At 48.7% G+C, this 17,049-nt stretch overlaps 4 protein-coding genes across 5 annotated transcripts; all 4 read left to right on the top strand.

Moving 5' to 3' along the window:
- Nucleotides 1-470: 470 nt before the first annotated feature.
- LOC1280739 (F-box and leucine-rich repeat protein 13) lies at nt 471-3,165 on the top strand. Of its 2 annotated transcripts, none has more exons than XM_320603.4 (4): nt 471-796; nt 895-2,391; nt 2,488-2,694; nt 2,833-3,165. In XM_320603.4, the coding sequence occupies exons 1-4, from the start codon at nt 584-586 to the stop codon at nt 2,923-2,925; spliced, it is 2,010 nt and encodes a 669-aa protein (XP_320603.4). In that variant the 5' UTR covers nt 471-583; the 3' UTR covers nt 2,926-3,165. The 2 variants fall into 2 exon arrangements, with proteins under 2 accessions (XP_320603.4, XP_061516105.1); XM_061660121.1 differs by having other exon boundaries at nt 2,822-2,978.
- An 84-nt stretch (nt 3,166-3,249) lies between these two features.
- On the top strand, nt 3,250-5,911 carry LOC4577562 (uncharacterized). The gene is made up of 4 exons (XM_001238344.2): nt 3,250-3,751; nt 3,809-5,005; nt 5,080-5,283; nt 5,344-5,911. Exons 1-4 carry the CDS (start codon nt 3,512-3,514, stop codon nt 5,641-5,643), a joined length of 1,941 nt encoding a protein of 646 aa, XP_001238345.2. The 5' UTR covers nt 3,250-3,511; the 3' UTR covers nt 5,644-5,911.
- An 836-nt stretch (nt 5,912-6,747) lies between these two features.
- Nucleotides 6,748-11,203, top strand: LOC133393825 (F-box and leucine-rich repeat protein 13-like). Its single transcript, XM_061660485.1, has 4 exons — nt 6,748-8,365; nt 10,386-10,589; nt 10,650-10,856; nt 10,939-11,203. Exons 1-4 carry the CDS (start codon nt 6,821-6,823, stop codon nt 11,029-11,031), a joined length of 2,049 nt encoding a protein of 682 aa, XP_061516469.1. The 5' UTR covers nt 6,748-6,820; the 3' UTR covers nt 11,032-11,203.
- Nucleotides 11,204-11,653: 450 nt separating this feature from the next.
- Nucleotides 11,654-15,167, top strand: LOC1269645 (F-box/LRR-repeat protein fbxl-1). Its single transcript, XM_061657922.1, has 3 exons — nt 11,654-11,988; nt 12,050-13,252; nt 14,573-15,167. The coding sequence occupies exons 1-3, from the start codon at nt 11,881-11,883 to the stop codon at nt 15,089-15,091; spliced, it is 1,830 nt and encodes a 609-aa protein (XP_061513906.1). The 5' UTR covers nt 11,654-11,880; the 3' UTR covers nt 15,092-15,167.
- The last annotated feature ends 1,882 nt before the right edge of the window (nt 15,168-17,049 follow it).

Below are 17,049 nucleotides of genomic sequence, written 5' to 3'. Positions count from 1 at the left end.
AAGAAAGAAGAAGCAAATTCATTCTCTCTAATTGAAAATCTTCTTTTTCAATGTATTTCAATTAAAATATAGTTGCTCGGAAAAAGACTAAAAATAGAAACGCGTTACAGCAAGCGTATATGTGCGTTGCTCCCCATGAGTAACAAACTAACTCAAATGTAACGAAACAAGAAGTTGTGTTTTTTATTTTCACCCTGCGTTGACGCTTTTCCGCACTCCTACCATGTGATTGTATCAAGAAAAACAAACACACACTCACAAACACCAAGAATCAGAGCTTTCCCATTCGCTTGGTTTCGCTTTTCTTGGCAGCAAACATCAAACAAACAAACCGCCACGCTTCCCTCGTCCAAGCTTTACGGATGATTGACCCTCCACCGTTTCACCGTTGGATGAATTTATTTTTAAACAGCACCCTCACTTACTCACCGGCGGCGGATACTCTCGGTGGATGGCTTCCGATGTTGCTTTTCTTGCTAACCAGCGCCAGTCAGCGGTTTGAGTTCTAACGATAAGGAGTGCTTTCCCTGAAGCACCGTTTTGTCCCTTAAGTGCGTGTGTGCGAACAACAGCAGCAACAAAAATGATGGACTTTTTTATTGCGAAAAACCACAACACTCCTGTGGAGGCACCGGTGCCGGAGATGGAGATGCTCACGTTACCATTTCCCAAGGAGGACGGAGAACATACAAACGGAGTTGTTGAGACGAAGAAGAAGAAGAAACCTAAAGCTACTCCCAAACAGCCAACGCCCGAGCCGGAGGTATTCACGGGCTTTAACTATCTCCCAATGGAAGTAAGTGTTAAGGAGATCCTCTCCAAAAGGGAGAAGGTGGTGTGCTGAGACCTCCAACAATACAACTAACTCCCCAACCGACCATTCTTCCCCAACAGCTTCTGCTGAAGGTGATGAAACAGATCTCGGTCGACGATCGGCTTGCCTGCGGCCAAACCTGCCACCGGTGGATGGAGGCGGCCCACTACTACCTACCGTTCAGCGATCGCATCATCTACCGCTTCACGAACGTCAACTTTACCGACTACGAGCCGCCGATCAAGAGCTTCCTAGGCGCGTTCCGGATATTCCCGCGCATCGCCATCAAAGCCTGCACCTTCTACGGGAACAGCCAGTTCTGGCCGCTGTTTGGAGAGCACGTGATCGAGCTGACGATAAAGAACTGCCTGATCAAGGATACCGAGCTGCTGTACATCTTGGAGCACGTGCCAAATCTGCGCCAGCTGAAAATAGAGCAGTGCGACGAGCTGTTTCGGTCGTGGTATTTCGAGAAGCGCCAAAGCTGCTGCGAGTCTCACTTTGTGCTGCCGGACCTGCTCGACGTGTCGCTCACGAACAATGACTTCTTGGACGAGCTGCACTTTAACAAGCTGATGACGCTCGCACCGAATATTGCGCATTTGGATCTGTCGAACTGCTTCAAGATGATTGCGTCCCATCGGCGGGTCGCGATGGTGGAGCACATTATGCGCTTTATCAACATGCACCAGTTCCAGCTGCACACGCTCAAGTTTAACGGGACGCTTGCGATCGACGATATCTGTCTGAGCACACTGTCCATGATCGAGGGGCTGAGCTTGGAAACGTTCAGCATGACGTTCTGTGACAAGATACCGGCGGCGATCATTGATCTGCTGAGGCGTCAGCCGGACCTGAACATTACGCAGGACCTGGAGTGGAAGGTGGGCAGGCACCCGATCAAAGCGCCCGGGTTCATTAGCTTCCTGGTGCGGCAAACCAATCTGGTGCATCTGGATCTAACCTCTTCGCTCGGCATTACGGATGAGGTGATGGAGCTGATCACGACTTGTCTGCCGAAGCTGAAAACGCTCAAACTACGGCGCTGCATTCTGGTGACGGACGAGGGCATCATGAACATCGTCAATCTGGTGAATCTCGAGGTGCTGGATCTGTCGAACTGCTATCGCATCTCTGATCATGCGATGTACAGGGGTGTGATCGGACGGAAGGTGAAAAACCTCCACGAGCTGTACCTCTGCGAGCTGCCCACACTGAGCGACTACTCGCTGATACAGGTGACGCTGAATTACGAGATGCTGCAGGTGCTGGATTTAAGCAACAGCCCGAATGCGGCAACGGACGCCACGATGCAGTACGTCAACTACTATCTGGTGTCGCTCAAGCAGCTCCATCTGTACTGCTGCACGAAGCTGACGGATTCGGGCCTAACTGGGATCGATCTGCCCGTAAAGCCGATGATCACCTGGGACCAGGAGGAAACGTTCCCGCTCGATCGGCTGTTTAAGCTGCGCGTACTGAACCTGATCGGTTGCTACCGCATTACGGACCTGTCGCTCGAGAACGCTTTCAAGCTGGCGGAGTTGAAGGAGTTACATCTCGCGCGTTGTTATCAGGTGGAGTGTCAAGTGTCCCTTTATAGATGCTATTGCTCTATGACTGTATGAGCTTGTTTAATGTCTGGTTTTTTATCTCTTCTCGCTCAAAAATAGATCTCAGAGAAGGGCATTGCCGTCCTGAGCCAAGTGGCAACAGCGCTGGAGTTTATCGATCTCAGCGAATGTCCGCTGGTGAACGATAACTGCATTGAGATGCTGACGGCTAACCTGAAGCGGCTCCGAACCCTCAAAGTGAACAAGTGTCCCCAGCTGACGAACGCCTGCCTGGAGATAATCGGACGAAACTGTAGCTACTTGAAGGTAAGCTTCGTGCCCGTCAGCTAGGCATACGCACACACAACCACAACCACACACACACCGTTTCGTCCGCACTGTATTTTTGTCCGTGTCGTTCCGTGTGATCCACCTTTCGCTTATGTGCTTGAAGTTTTCCTACAGTACCTGCACATGATCGACTGCCGGCGGGTGCGAAAACCGCGCGAACGGCTCGCGAACCATCGCTCGCTCAAGGCGGTCTACGTCGAGTGGTAGCGGCGTCCCGTCCCCAGATGGTGAAGGGTTCCTATGACTACTACCACTGTTCTAATTGTACTGAAATACGATCAATAAACAAGTGAAAGCCAAACGAGTAAAAAGAAAGACAGTGTAGCTCTATTTTAAAACCACCACGATCACTTCTTAATCGGGCGTAATAGTCAATAAGGTAAGCGTAAAAGGGGCGTCATGTACTATTACGAAATTCTGGTCTCGGGCACGAGACATGTTTCATGATCGTTTGGCCCACATTAATCCGAAACAGTGAACTTTTGAGGCGCGACTTTTGTTTGTAAACAATTTGAGCGATCCTTGCTGCAGATTGGATGTGCTTTCGCGCAGGCGCACTAGGCGCTCGTCGATTGCACTCTTCAGTGTCAATGTCTCGGTCGTATCGAACGGGTGTTGATCGTGACCGATCGTGAGCTTAATAATAGACGCAGAACCGAGCACGCCGAACAGGCGGAAACGGGGTTTGATAGAATCAGAATTCCACCAGCCCGCTAGTCAGCAGTTGTAGCCTGGCATCCGAACCGTGTGTCCGAGCTGTGTCGCTGTCTCGTGCGTTCGTACAACCTACAAGATGGAGATGTCGATAGAGAGTTGGTTCAATCTGCACTACTACGGGTTCGGGCACGGTGCGGACGGTGGCGGGTACGATGACGACGAGGAGGAGGAAGATGAAAGCGAAGAGGAGGAGCCGACACCGAAGGAACCGATCGTGGAGGTCGACGATCGTGAGTTTCCCTTTCACGACGATGTGTTTTACATCAACCTGAAGGGGCCGCGTGTTCGTACCGGCTTTGACAATCTTCCAATGGAGGTAAGAGTTGCTGAATGCTTTGCTGAATGCTTACTAGCTTCTTTCGATCCCCAACAGATCTTGCTGAACATATTTCGCTTCCTCAATGGGGTGGATCGTGATGCGGCTGCTCTCACCTGCAAACGGTGGTTCGATGCGATGGGCTACCGGGAGTTCCTGGACGAGGTATGTTTCCACTTCGAGGAGGTCAGCATCTGCGACGGGACGCCCCCGATTGCCCTCTTTCTGCGCAGCTTTCGTCACTTTTCCAACATCAAGCTGACGCGCGTCCAGTTCAACGGGTACTGCGAGTTCTGGGACGTGTTCGGGGAGTATCTGCGCGAGATCACGTTCTGCAACTGCATCACGCTCACAAAGTCCAAGCTGACGATGATACTGAAGCGGCTTCCGTTTTTGGAGTGTCTAGCGCTGGAGGAGGCGGACGAATTCTTCAAAACATGGACCCCGGTTGAGCTGAAGCGGATCGAGCCGGTGTGCCGATGTTTGCGCAAGCTGGCACTGAGGAAAAGCAATGCGTTCACCGTCGATCATCTGTACTATCTCGTCGCGATGGGACCGAACATTAGTGCGCTGGAGATTTCCAAGTGTCTGAAGCAGATCGATGCACCAACGCGGGTCAAGATACTTACCACCATTCTGACGATCATGAAGATGCGCAAGAAGAAGCTGCAAGCGGTCGACTTCAGCTACACCATGTACGATGATCTGTTTCTGAAGCAGTTTGCCGAGATTGAAAACATGTCGCTGAGCCAGATCAGTCTGTCCTTTTTCGAGCGGGCACCGATCAAGGATCCGGGAATTATCGATATATTGCGCTGCCAGTCGGCGATCGTACATCTGGATCTGTCGTCATTTTTGAATCTGACCGATTTTGCGCTGATTGAGATTTCTACTTCACTTCGGTTGCTGAAAACGCTCAAGCTGAATGGCTGCTGGTTGCTGACGGACTTTGGCGTTGAATCGATCTACAAGCTCGACCGGCTGCAGGTGCTCGATCTGTCCGACTGTGATAAGATCAGTGATCGTGGGTTTATGAAGGCGATCGTTGACCGGCGACGGGATTGTATGAGCCAGCTGTACTTGAGCATGCTGCCGGGGCTGACGGATAGTGTGATCTTGAAGATTTGTCTGACGCTGCTCAACCTTACCGTGATCGACTTCTGCGGTTCGGATTGCATGAACGACACCTCGGTACAGTTTCTGTTTTGCTATCTAAAGTGTTTGCGTATTCTGCGGCTGAATGGATGCGTTAAGGTATGTGAGCGGGGAGAGGACTCTATGCTAGATTGTTGGTGCTTTCATAGTTCTTATCCATTTCTGATTTCCAGATTTCTGATGCCGGGCTTACGGGAGAAAACCTACCAGTAGCGGTGATCGAGATCTGGGACACGCAGACCACATTCGCCATCTGCGAGCTGCGCAGTCTGCAGGAACTGCAGCTGTCCGGGTGCTTCAAGGTGACCGATTTTACGCTGACCCATGCATTCCGCTTTCGAGAGTTGCGTGAACTCAATCTGGCACATTGCGTGCAGGTGAGCAAATGTGAGCTTAAAACCTCTGCCTGAAGATAAAACTACAACGTCTTATTGTAGATATCCGAGCCTGGGATTGAAGCAATGTCCCTCAACTGCCCTGCGCTGGAGCAAATCGACATGAGCGACTGCTTCCACGTGAACGATCGATGTGTGGTGGCAATGGCGAAAAATCTCGTGCGACTTCGTTCCCTCAAACTCGTGCGACTTCCGCTGCTAACGGTTACCAGTGTGGATGCGCTGGTAGAGTATGCGAAGGCGCTGCGGTACATCAACATACGCGGCTGCCCCAAAATACCGAAGGATGCACCGGAGCGGTTGAAGAAAATTGCCACCCTACGTAATATACCCAAGTGTTAGCCGCTGTGTGTCTGTGCTCTGTGCTCTGTCCCATCGTGGTTATTCGTGTTCGTGGCCAAGCGTCCAGTGTTTAGTGTCGTTTGTGTTCAGTTGTTGTAGACTGTAGACTTATGGTATTAAGATATGTCAATTTTTCCTCTTTCAGGCACGTCGGAATAAGTCTATTGGATATATGATGTTGGATCACAGAAAACCAGCTGTGTACTATGTGAATCGATATAAATAGGAAACAAAACATAACAAAAAAAGGAATAAACCATAGAAATAGTTTACTTAAACAGTTTTATAAGTTATTGAGAAACCATCTTTAATTTTCCCATTTTTTTCTCTGTATGCTATGAGGGCCTTTTAAATAAATAATGAAATCGATGTGGTAAGAATGATGAATAGCGCCCGAGGGTATGCAATGTATTTACAAACATGATTAATTTTTGAACTAGTATTGTTCAAACTAGTAAACTTCCATTTAGTCCATTAGCATCATCAGTAAGTAAAACAAGTAATTTAATACAGAAATGCAACAAATTGCATACCTTAAGACTCATAAGTTTGCCTGTAAGTTAATCACCAAAAGCTGAAAAGTATTGCTTTAGGCGTTTGATACTAATATACGTAAGAAAATAAAATAAAATTAAACGGCTAAACATAAAACAATAAATTTATGCATAGCCAAATATAACCTTTTTTCATATTATTGCGTACATTCAGGCAAACAAATAGCCTAAATGTATGCAATCCAACACGTTTTCATTGGGCAATTAACCCTCAAATGTACTGCTCTGTGTGCAACTAACGTCCAATGCACAATTCAGCATCAATCTCTCACCCGTTACAGTAAATACTTTCGCTTTCATTCGGCAAAAACACTCACCATATGAATAGCGATGCGCTCGCGTTACGGTAAAACCCGTGATTGCATAACCCTACCTAGCTGCCATCCCGTTCGGTAATCGTTCGGCTCGATCCGCTCGGAATCGGTTGCGATGGGGGAAGAAGGATCTAACGCAACCGTACCGAGCCTCGGATTCAGTTTCAGTCAGTCTGTCAATTCCGCCCACATCACATGCACCACCGAGACGCGATGGATTTTGTGTGTCCCGTGAGTGTGTTCCTGCCCGCGAGAAAGCCTCCCGCCAAGGTGCTGTCCCGATCAAAGTCCCTCGATCAACCGTCGCCAATGATCAGTGTGGAGGAAGATGGTGCAATTGGCGAGTCAAGCGATCAGACAAAACAGCCTGAAAGTAGTCGAAAGTCGAGCAGTGCCAGCAGCTCCAAAGCGGGTTCCTCCTCTTCGTCCGGCACTGGGTCATCGTCGAGGAAAAAGACCGATCCGAAAAAGGAGGTGGTTCAGGAAAAGCGCAAAAGAAACAGTATTTTCACGCTCTTTCCCAGCGTGCAGTGGAAACCGACGGTGGAGGAGAACATTTCCGTGCCGGTACAGTACTGCGATTGGATGGAACCGTTTAGTTGTGAGGGGAAGTTCACCGCACGCTACGATCTGCTGCCGATGGAGTTGATCCTGAAGATCTTCAAGCAGCTGAACTATAGCGATCGGCTAGCGGCCAGCGAGGCCTGCCGGCGGTGGTTCGAGGCGGCTCACTACTACGAACCGTTCCAGCGCCAGATGTACTTCAACTTCGATCGGATCGAGTTCAACGATGAGGAGGGGCCGATTAAGTACTTTTCGCAGCCGATGCGAACGTACCCGTACTTGTCCTTCACGTTCGTGGAGTTTACCAAGCATAGTGACTTTTGGCTGAACAACGGGATGTACATACGGGAGCTAACGCTGCGCTGTTGTTTGATACGGAAGAAGAAGTTTATCACGATCATGAAGAACCTGCCCGTGCTCGAGCGGCTCGAGCTGATGCAGTGCGACGAGCTGTTCAAGCACTGGACGCTGGACTACAGCACGGACGAGCCGATGTTCCCGTTTACGCTGCCCCACCTGAAGCATCTTTCGCTGGCAGCGTGTGACTACTACAACGAGTATCACTTTGAGCGGTTCATTGAGGCGGCGCCGGCACTGGAATCGATCGATGTGTCTAACTGCTTCATCAACCTGTATCTCTCCCGGCGCATGACGATGATATCGCGCGTCATGCGCTTGGTGAGCAAAAATCGGAACATTATGAAGGCACTCAACATCAGTGACATTCCGTGCTTTGATGATGTCGCCTGGCATCTGCTGGCGGAGATGAGTGGCCTCTACCTGACGCACTTTACCGTCACGTACACCGATCGTATACCGCTGAAGGATCCGGGGATATTGAAGTTCTTCAGCGTACAGACGCGGCTCACGCATCTCGATCTAACCTCGTCGATCGGGGTGAACGATATCTGTCTGCAGCTGATCGTGGAAAGCTGTCCACTGTTGGAGGTGTTGAAGCTGCGGCGCTGTTGGTTGCTGTCGGATGAAGGGGTGCAGGATTTGCACACGCTGAAGCATCTGCGCGTGCTGGACGTGTCGAGCTGTGAGCGTATCTCGGACTATGGGATGCGCGTAGGGATTATTGGGAAGCGAGCGCGCCAGGTGGATGAGGCGTACTTCTCGCTGCTGTGCACGCTGAGCGACTACACGATGTACTATCTGGTGCTGATGTTCAAGAACCTGCAGGTGCTCGATCTGGATAGTAATGCGACGATTACCGATACATCGCTACAGTATCTGTGCTGCTACTCGCAGGATCTACGCAATCTTAACCTTCAATCCTGTGCAAAGGTAAGTGAAGGGAATGGGTATTGAGTGTTATTAGAATTTTAAGCATCGCTGTTGGAAAAGGGAAAGCAAGCGCATCCGCGTAATGATCGTCATTTGATATCCGCACTTGTCGCTGCCAAAGGTTGGTGCCGTCCTCAAAATAGGCGCAGCGAAAATAAGCTTGCTTTAGTTTCCCCCTCATGCGGGCGTCTCGGTACGGCCAAATGCACATTTCAACAATGCGCCGCGTCTCTCGAATGCCTCTCGCTTGTTGTGTTGCGTAATAACAACAACAAAATGTCGGCCGCACGCCACATCGTGGTAAACGACGCGCCATTTCCTTGTTCGAAGAGCGAACACTTTCGATCGTTGAACCGAAACCGAACCACCGACACCCGAGCGATCATTATTTAATTCTTATGCCGGGCAGCAGCAGTTCACTAGCCGACCATCGAAGCGATCACAGTCAAGGATGCGCTACCACAGAAAACCGTTGCCAATATTTCGGCCCCAGTTCGAGCTGCTGCCCGTCGAGGTAAGAACTGAAGCTTTCCATACGAAGCGACTGTAAAAAACTGAAGCATAACATGCTCATCTTCTCACAAAACAGCTCGTGGTGCAGATCTTCAAGTACCTCTCGACGAGCGATCGCCGGTCGGCCTCGTACGTCTGCAGCCGCTGGTATGAAGCGTCCAAGTACTGCCGGTTTGCCGAGCAGATGGTCCTACACCTGATAGGTGTCGATTTCGATGACTTCAAGCCGCCCGTGATGAACCTGATCCTCGCCGATCGCAAATACCCACTAATCAAGCTGTCCCGCGTCAAGCTGAACGTGTACAGCAAGTTCTGGGAAAACTATGGCCCGTTCGTGCGCGAGATCACGTTCGAGAAGTGTATGATCTGGCGGGAGCGAGTGATCTCACTGTTTAAGCACATGCCCAACCTGCGCGTCGCACGCTTCGTGGAGTGTGATCTGCTCCGGGATGATCTCTTCCGGACGTGGAAATTCTTCGACAACGGTCTGTACACGATCGACTTCCCGGGCGTGGAGACACTCTCGCTGGCGAAGAACAACTTCAGCCAGCTACAGTTCGAGTCGATGGTAGAGATGATGCCAAATCTGACGCGGATCGACTTTTCCAACTGCTTCCGGCAGGTGGAGACGGGTCGCAAGATGTTCCTACTGAGCTGCATACAGAAGTTTATCGTGCGACGGCAGCACGTACTGCGAGCGATCAACATTAGTGGCATTCCGGTGGATGATATCTTTTTGCGGGGTTTAGCGGACGCGGAAGGATTGCTGCTGGATGAGCTAAGCCTAACGTATCTGGAGAAAATGCCCACCCGTCTGCCAGCGATCGTCGATTTGTTTCGAAGGCAAACGAATCTGCGCTTCCTGGACGTAACAGGCTCGAATGGCATCACCGACTACTGTGTCGAACAGATCGTACGCCACATAGCCGGGCTGCAGGTGGTTGTAATGACCGGCTGCTGGGGCATTTCGGACTACGGCATTCGGCAAGTGTTTCGGCTGCAGCAGCTCGAATCACTCAACCTTTCCAACTGCATCCGCATGTCCAAGCATGGCATCATCGATGGGGCCGCGTTCAGCAATCGTGCGATCGTGAAGGAGCTGCACCTCGAGCTGCTCGATACGCTCGACGAGGAGTGTGTGGTGAAGATAGGGGCAAACTTTCCCAACCTGACCGTGCTGAACATTGGCGGCTCGTCGACCTGCATGACCGACTGGTCGGCCCAGTACATCTTCTGCAATCTGGTCAATCTGGAGCATTTAAACATTGAGCGCAGCACAAAGGTACAACGGCGCGGGAACTGCGCTTGCCCAGCGTGTAATTAACACCTCGACAGCAAGAATGTTGGGGATAGCTACGGGGACGCGGGAAAGGCAAAACGTGATCGACGCATTCTTTAACATGCCTAACCTTTCTCTCTCTCTTTCTCTCTCTCTCTCTCTCTATCTCTCTCTCTCTCTCCTCTCTCTCTCTCCTCTCTCTCTCTCTCTCTCTCTCTTCTACTCCAGCTGACGGATGCGGGCTTTACCGGGATCGATCTGCCGGAGAAAACGTTCTCGATCTGGGACGTGGAGGAAACGTTCGCGATCGATCGGTTGAAGAAGCTGCGCGTGCTGAAGGTGTCCGGGTGTTATCGTATGACGGATTTCGCGCTGCGCTACGGCTTCCGATTTAACGAGCTGAAGGAGCTTAGCTTATCCCGGTGTCATCAGGTAAGGTTTGGAAGGTTGTGGTTGTTCGCAGGGATTGTAATTGATCGTTCTCGGTTGTAGATTTCAGAAGCTGGCGTTGAACGATTAGTATCAACCTGTCCGACGTTAGAGTATCTCGACCTCAGCGAGTGTCCCAACATCAACGACAACTGTGTGAAAATGATCGCGATTCAGCTGAAGCGTATCAGCACCCTTAAGTTGGCCAACTGCCCGCTGCTGACGGAGATATGTCTACACTATTTGGTGACGTTCTGCAAAAACTTGAAGGTGGGTTACAACTTTTCGAACTGGTTGCGAAGAAAGCGAAACTAATTACAATGTTTCATTCCTTCTATTCACATTCTCGTAGTATCTGTACGTAAGAGGATGCTTTAAGCTGCCACCGGACATTGCGGAACGTCTTTCGAAGATACCCACCTTGAGACAGGTGTATAAGTCGTAGGGCGATCATTTTAAGAACATATTTAATCTCTTATAAAATAATGACCAAACATATTTTAACCCAATAAAATAGCTTTAAAAGATGGTGATCGTGAACTCAAAATAATTCGGAAAAAATAGTGCTATTTGTACATTATTGTGAGTTAATAAAGCATAAAGTACATGAAGAAGAATTTGCTTATCGAAAATGAAATTCAACCTAACACGAAATATATGATGACGAATGATTTCATCTAGATATCAAAATTTTTTTATGGACCATAGATCCGAACGACATAAACGTTCTTGTTTAAATGTATTAATCTTCGAACAAAAATGTATCAACTTTCTACTCGTTCTTCCCACGTAACCGTGTTGCTGTGTTGCTCATGTGCCCTTGCAAGAACGCAGAAAATAACCTCCACCTGTAGCCAGCACGTAATAGAACGCTTTCACATGCGCAAATGCATGGGGTTGTTTTGGCAAAGGGACGCGTACTTCTGATCGGGATATCATTCGTCACCGTCGTTGTCGTCGATTATGTCACACGATCTAAGAACACGATCTGCGGGTGATCTTCTACGAGGCAGGGACGATTACACTCCCGACACGACCCGAAACGAACATGGTTCTAGCGCAGCAAACAAGGAAGTAGACACACGTTTTCGGGACACTCTCAGTTTTAGTCGATCCTCATTCACTGACCCGTTCAGTTCGGAAAGATAGTGCGGACGTGTTCTTGTGTGAAGGTGAAACTTGGCGCTTGGCACAGAATTTGTTTGGGTCGTGCCAAAGCAGAATACCGGTAAAAGTGTCACGAGATCTGTGTTGTGTTTGGGTGTTGTTTTGATTGTCCGGATTCTCCCACGAAATGGCATTAGCTCGGTTGGTAGAACGAATCGAGCGAACGCTGTACGTGCACTACGAGGATAGCTTTGTTTACTTCTTCGAGCCAAACTTTGAAGCACTGCCACCGGAGGTAAGTCGGGGATGCTCGTCAGTATTGAGTTGAGTCCTTAATTTATAGTTCATCTTTCTAGCTCCTGATCAAACTGTTCCAGTACCTCAATCCAAGTGATCGCAGTGCAGCCGCACTCGTCTGCCGCTCCTGGTACGATGCGTTCCGCTACATCGAGTTCCAGCGTGCCGTTCGACTGCACATTCACGACATAGAGTTTGTTGACAATGGGCATCCGCTAAACAAACTGATGACATCCTTTCGCTACTTCACCGACGTCCGCATCACGAAGGTGGTGTTCGGCAACAAGAGCGAGTTCTGGAGCGAGTTCGGCGACGGCATCGAGGAGCTGACGTTCGATAACTGTGTCATCTGGAAGCACAAGCTCGTCTCGATCCTGAAGTACATGCCCCGGTTGCGCCGTCTGCACGTCCTAAACTGTCCCGATCTGTTCAAAGCGTGGAAGCTGATCGAGAACACCACGGTCACGTGGAATCTCATCATGCCAGAGCTGCGGCACCTTAGCTTGGCGCGCAACAATCGCTTCCAGGACTTTCACTTCGACCAGCTGGTACAACTTGCCCCACAGCTTGATTCGCTCGACGTGTCGGAGTGTTTCAGCAGCATCGAGGCGCGGCAGCGCGTACTCATGCTGAATCACATTCTCGAGTTTGTGCGAACGACCTGCGATCGGTTGCGCCATCTCTTCCTCGCCGGTACACCGATCGACAATGTGTTTCTCCGCGGCCTGGCCGACATTCGCGCCCTCTCACTGCGCAGCCTGGCGCTGATGGTGTGCGAAAAGATTCCCACCAACGAGCCGGGCATTATCGATCTGCTGCGTGCTCAAACGGGGCTCACCCATCTCGATCTGTCCAAGTCGCTGGCGCTGAACGACTACGCACTGATACAGATCTCCCGCTCGATTCCGCAGCTCGAGACGCTCATCCTCAACCGGTGCTGGATGATTACCGACTACGGCATTACGGCGATCAAAAGTCTGGTGCGGTTGCGGCACATCGATCTAACGAACTGCGAGCGCATTACCGATGCCGGGCTGGTGGGCGGCCTGTTCACACACAATCGCCGCAACGTGCGCAAGCTGTACCTGGGCCTGCTGACCAACATGAGCGATGCGGCACTCACGAAGGTGTCGTTCGAGTTCTGCGACCTGGTCGTGCTCGATCTCGGCGGCTGCTCGAACAGCATCAACGATCTGTCGATACAGTACATCTTCTACCACATGACGAAACTGCAGGAGCTAAATTTAGACTGCTGTGCGAAGGTAAGTGCGAAAAGCGGCGGGGTTGGGGACCGTAGTGAGCATGTTCTCTTACTGCTGGTGATAGTTTCATTGTTAGAGATAAGTGTTGTCAAGAAGGTGGTACATTGTATTGTTGCAGGGGGTGTGAAAATTATTAAGTATATCTATTTTTATATCTATTGTAGCTCATTTTGGGGCTATATTAGTATGGTTATTAAAGCTTAAAATCACCATTGTATTGAACTAAACTGGTGAATTAGGATATTAAACGAGTAATTGTAAGACGAAATGAGTTAGCTAATAAAAATAAACTTATTCAAATTAGATGACATTTCAAAGTGCAATAGTGACTGCAACACTTCGATCATGTGTAATAATGATGGCGAGCACCTTATTCACAGAAACATAATATAGTGTTTGCCATTAAGTCAGTAATTGCAATAATATTTAGTATATTAGGATATACCTTTCGCGGGTTTAAGCGTCATATAGACCGTCTCCATAGCAAGGACTTCTGCATGGTAGTAAGCTTCGAAAGCATGTATGGGCCGGCATGGTCGCGTAGGACGTTGTGTCGTTGTGTAGAAGAAGAAGAAGAAGAAGAAGAAGAAGAAGAAGAAGAAGAAGAAGAAGAAGAAGAAGAAGAAGAAGAAGAAGAAGAAGAAGAAGAAGAAGAAGAAGAAGAAGAAGAAGAAGAAGATGAAGAAGAAGAAGAATAAGATGATGAAGAAGAAGAAGAAGAAGAAGAAGAAGAAAAAGAAGAAGAAGAAGAAGAAGAATAAGATGATGAAGAAGAGCATGCTCAACTAAATTTTTATTCATTTTGATGTGAAAAATGCCGTCGGTTGTCAAAATTTAAAAAAACGAGACAAAAAGGCAAAAAGTTGATTTTTGACAACTCTTTCAAATTGCCACTAAATGCAATCGGTGGCGGATTTAGGTTTGAGAGTCCAACAGGAAACTTGATAGGGAAATTCCCAACCGGGGAAATTTCAAGATGAAAATTTGCTTATGAGCAGAGCGAGAGAGAGAGAGAGAGAGAGAGAGAGGGAGAGAGAGAGAAAGAGAGATAGAGAGAGAGAGAAGCTTTCGGACCCCAATAGCGACCTCGAGGCCATAAGACAAACTTTATTTGCTTAGTGATTGATACGTCCCTGATTTAAGACGCCTCCATCATATTTCCATCTTTGAAAAAGACCAATATAATCCTAAAAAACCAATTACGTATTATTGTCAACAATCTTCGATTCATGAACCAAATTCCTTTTGTATTTCAATACAAAAATCATAAAACAATCCACTACCTTTTGCTGAATTGATGATTTCCCTTTTCCTTGACAGATTTCGGATGCCGGCATCACCGGTGTCAACCTTGAGGAGAAAGCATTCGCCATCTGGGACATCGAGCTATCGTTCTCCATTGCCGATCTTATCGGTCTGCGATCCCTCAAACTATCTGGCTGCTACAAAATCACCGACTACTCCTTCGAGCGCTGCTTCAACTTCAAGGAGCTGAAGGAGATCAGCTTGGCCCGGCTGCTGCAGATCAGCGACCATGGCATCGAACGACTCGCGCTCGGCTGCCCTTCGCTCGAGGTCGTCGATTTCAGCGAGTGCCGCACGATCACGGACCGCTGCATCGAGATCATCACCAAGTGCGAGCCACGGCTAACCACACTGAAGCTCCAGAACTGCACGCAGATCACGGACAAGGCGATCCGGCATATCGTGGAGAACTGTCGCGTACTGCGCGTACTGAACATACGCGGCTGCATTAACATTTCATCGTACGCGGAGAAAAAGCTGTCGGCAGTGAAATCGTTGCGATATCTGCACGGAACCACACCGGAAGTGATCTAGGGGAGGAGGGGGGTGTGCACGATGGAAGGTGTTGTAAATTGTGTTTATTTAGGTAAATAAATGTTTTTCGAAAGTGCTTCTTGCTTTTTTGTTGGTTGTCTCTATCTTCCCATCCCAATCGCTGCGCTCAAGGTCACAATCTCTTTCCCCGCTTGTTTGCAGCCACAACAGCCTGTTTCCGAACGTCTTAATCCACCGCTCGGTTGGAGGTGTTCGAAAGACGCCGTTTCGAACGAACAGGTAAAGTGCAGCTAGTGTATCCCCTTTTCATCCTGACCGTCCCGTCGCTTCAATCGACCGATCGAACCGAACGAAATGGTGGTCCCCGAACGCGCGGTGGGCGAAGTAATGATCAGTGAAGTTTTTTGGTTAATTAGTCGGTGATGCTTGAGATAAAAGATCAAAGACGATGCCGCCCATGGGACGGACGGACATCGAGTGATTGAGCTGCTACTGGTACTCTCTCTCTCTCCGTCGGCCGCCCACCTCTACGTCCATTCCAGCCCACCCGATGACGGCGGGTGGCGACCATCGGCGTCCGTTTCGGGCATTCCCAAACAGAACCTAGGCCAAACGGAGGTTGTCTCTGGTGGAAAAGTGCACGCACGCACGCACGCACACTTAACCACTCTCAAAGTGACGACAAATCCTCGTCGTTCCAAAACAACGAAAAGGGGGATGAAAGCACTTGCGACGGGCATTTGGGAACGGGACGAGCCGGACGAGTCCAACACAGAGAGACACCGAAACAGGGGCAACATGCAGAAGTAAGTTTATATGATTTAATAATTTTATTGCACGCATCTCCGGTGTTGTTGCTGTGTTGTTTTATGGTAGGGGAACCCTAAACGGAACGGATTCGTCGTCGTCGCCGTCGTCGTCATCGCTGTCGGTGTGGAACAGACAGAGTGTTCCGACGGTACTGGACATCGGCCACTCGTCAGATCTTTCAGATGCCGACTACCGACTCCGATGGTCAGTGTTTTTTTGTGTTGCTGTATTCCTTCTCTTTCTGGATTTGATTCTGTTGCTTCCGTCTGTTTAAACCTTTTTTACCGCCGTCTTACCTTTTTGGTGAAGGTACGTTTCGTTCTTTTGGTGGTGGGTTGATGCAAAAAATATATGTATGGGCAAACAAAAGCACTAGTAAAAATGTGCCTCAAGAATGCTGTTTATTGAACGGTAGGGGTTGGCATTTAAAACCATCATTTAAAATTCTGCCACAGAAAAAGGCTAGCAAAATTCTTCAGCGGTGAGTTTAAGAGGTGCAAAAGAGAATTTTTGTTCAGGAATGTTGTTTGCCAAATATATGCTCATCTTAAGAATTGGTGTCCAAGGAAAGGTAGATTAAATCATTTAATTTTAAAGCATCACTGAGATTTACCCCCGGTTTAAGCCGGTCTGGTGGTACACTCGTCAACTCGTACGACGTAACAACATGCCCGTCATGGGTTCAAGTCCCGAATAGACCGTGCCCCCATACGTAGGACTGACTATCCTGCTATGGTAACAATAAGTCACTGAAAGCCAAGCTCACTTCACTAGTGGGTACTGGCAGGCCTTGACCGACAACGGTTGTTGTGTGCCAAAGAAGAAGAAGAGATTTACCCCAAACAAATATCCCAATGAAACAGTTGAACTGGTATCAAAGCTGTTATGACTTAGGACCGTTTTGAAATTATTTTACTGCAATTAAAAATGGACTAGAATTCAAAAATAGCTTGCAAAGCATAATGGTTAGGCCGTGAATGAATCAAATTCAAGTACTGATATGATCTGGTCAGTAATTGGTACATTACGTTTTTCTATCATAGTCAAGCTATAAAATGAAAAATAAACTCCAATTGATCTTAAGCATTTGTATTGTATTGTACTATTGTTGTTTATTGCATAAGCTATTGAAGTGGCATTACCACATAATGATCTCCTAAGCCCTATCTCTTAAATATAGCAATAAA

This window comes from Anopheles gambiae, chromosome 3 (assembly GCF_943734735.2).
Source record: "Anopheles gambiae chromosome 3, idAnoGambNW_F1_1, whole genome shotgun sequence".
Taxonomy (NCBI): domain Eukaryota; kingdom Metazoa; phylum Arthropoda; class Insecta; order Diptera; family Culicidae; genus Anopheles; species Anopheles gambiae.
The sequence above is the reverse complement of the archived record's forward strand: the minus strand, read 5'-3'. Positions and strand labels throughout refer to the sequence as shown.

Bases quoted from the DNA above. Each gene is read 5' to 3' on its own strand.
- LOC1280739 (XM_320603.4), top strand. From the start codon at position 584: ATGATGGACTTTTTTATTGCGAAAAACCACAACACTCCTGTGGAGGCA. The intron at 797-894 runs GTAAGTGTTAAG...CTTCCCCAACAG, and splicing joins TTAACTATCTCCCAATGGAA to CTTCTGCTGAAGGTGATGAA. The intron at 2,392-2,487 runs GTGGAGTGTCAA...GCTCAAAAATAG, and splicing joins ATCTCGCGCGTTGTTATCAG to ATCTCAGAGAAGGGCATTGC.
- LOC4577562 (XM_001238344.2), top strand. From the start codon at position 3,512: ATGGAGATGTCGATAGAGAGTTGGTTCAATCTGCACTACTACGGGTTC. The intron at 5,006-5,079 runs GTATGTGAGCGG...TCTGATTTCCAG, and splicing joins GGCTGAATGGATGCGTTAAG to ATTTCTGATGCCGGGCTTAC. The intron at 5,284-5,343 runs GTGAGCAAATGT...GTCTTATTGTAG, and splicing joins ATCTGGCACATTGCGTGCAG to ATATCCGAGCCTGGGATTGA.
- LOC133393825 (XM_061660485.1), top strand. From the start codon at position 6,821: ATGATCAGTGTGGAGGAAGATGGTGCAATTGGCGAGTCAAGCGATCAG. The intron at 8,366-10,385 runs GTAAGTGAAGGG...CTTCTACTCCAG, and splicing joins ACCTTCAATCCTGTGCAAAG to CTGACGGATGCGGGCTTTAC. The intron at 10,590-10,649 runs GTAAGGTTTGGA...TCTCGGTTGTAG, and splicing joins GCTTATCCCGGTGTCATCAG to ATTTCAGAAGCTGGCGTTGA.
- LOC1269645 (XM_061657922.1), top strand. From the start codon at position 11,881: ATGGCATTAGCTCGGTTGGTAGAACGAATCGAGCGAACGCTGTACGTG. The intron at 11,989-12,049 runs GTAAGTCGGGGA...TCATCTTTCTAG, and splicing joins TTGAAGCACTGCCACCGGAG to CTCCTGATCAAACTGTTCCA. The intron at 13,253-14,572 runs GTAAGTGCGAAA...TTTCCTTGACAG, and splicing joins ATTTAGACTGCTGTGCGAAG to ATTTCGGATGCCGGCATCAC.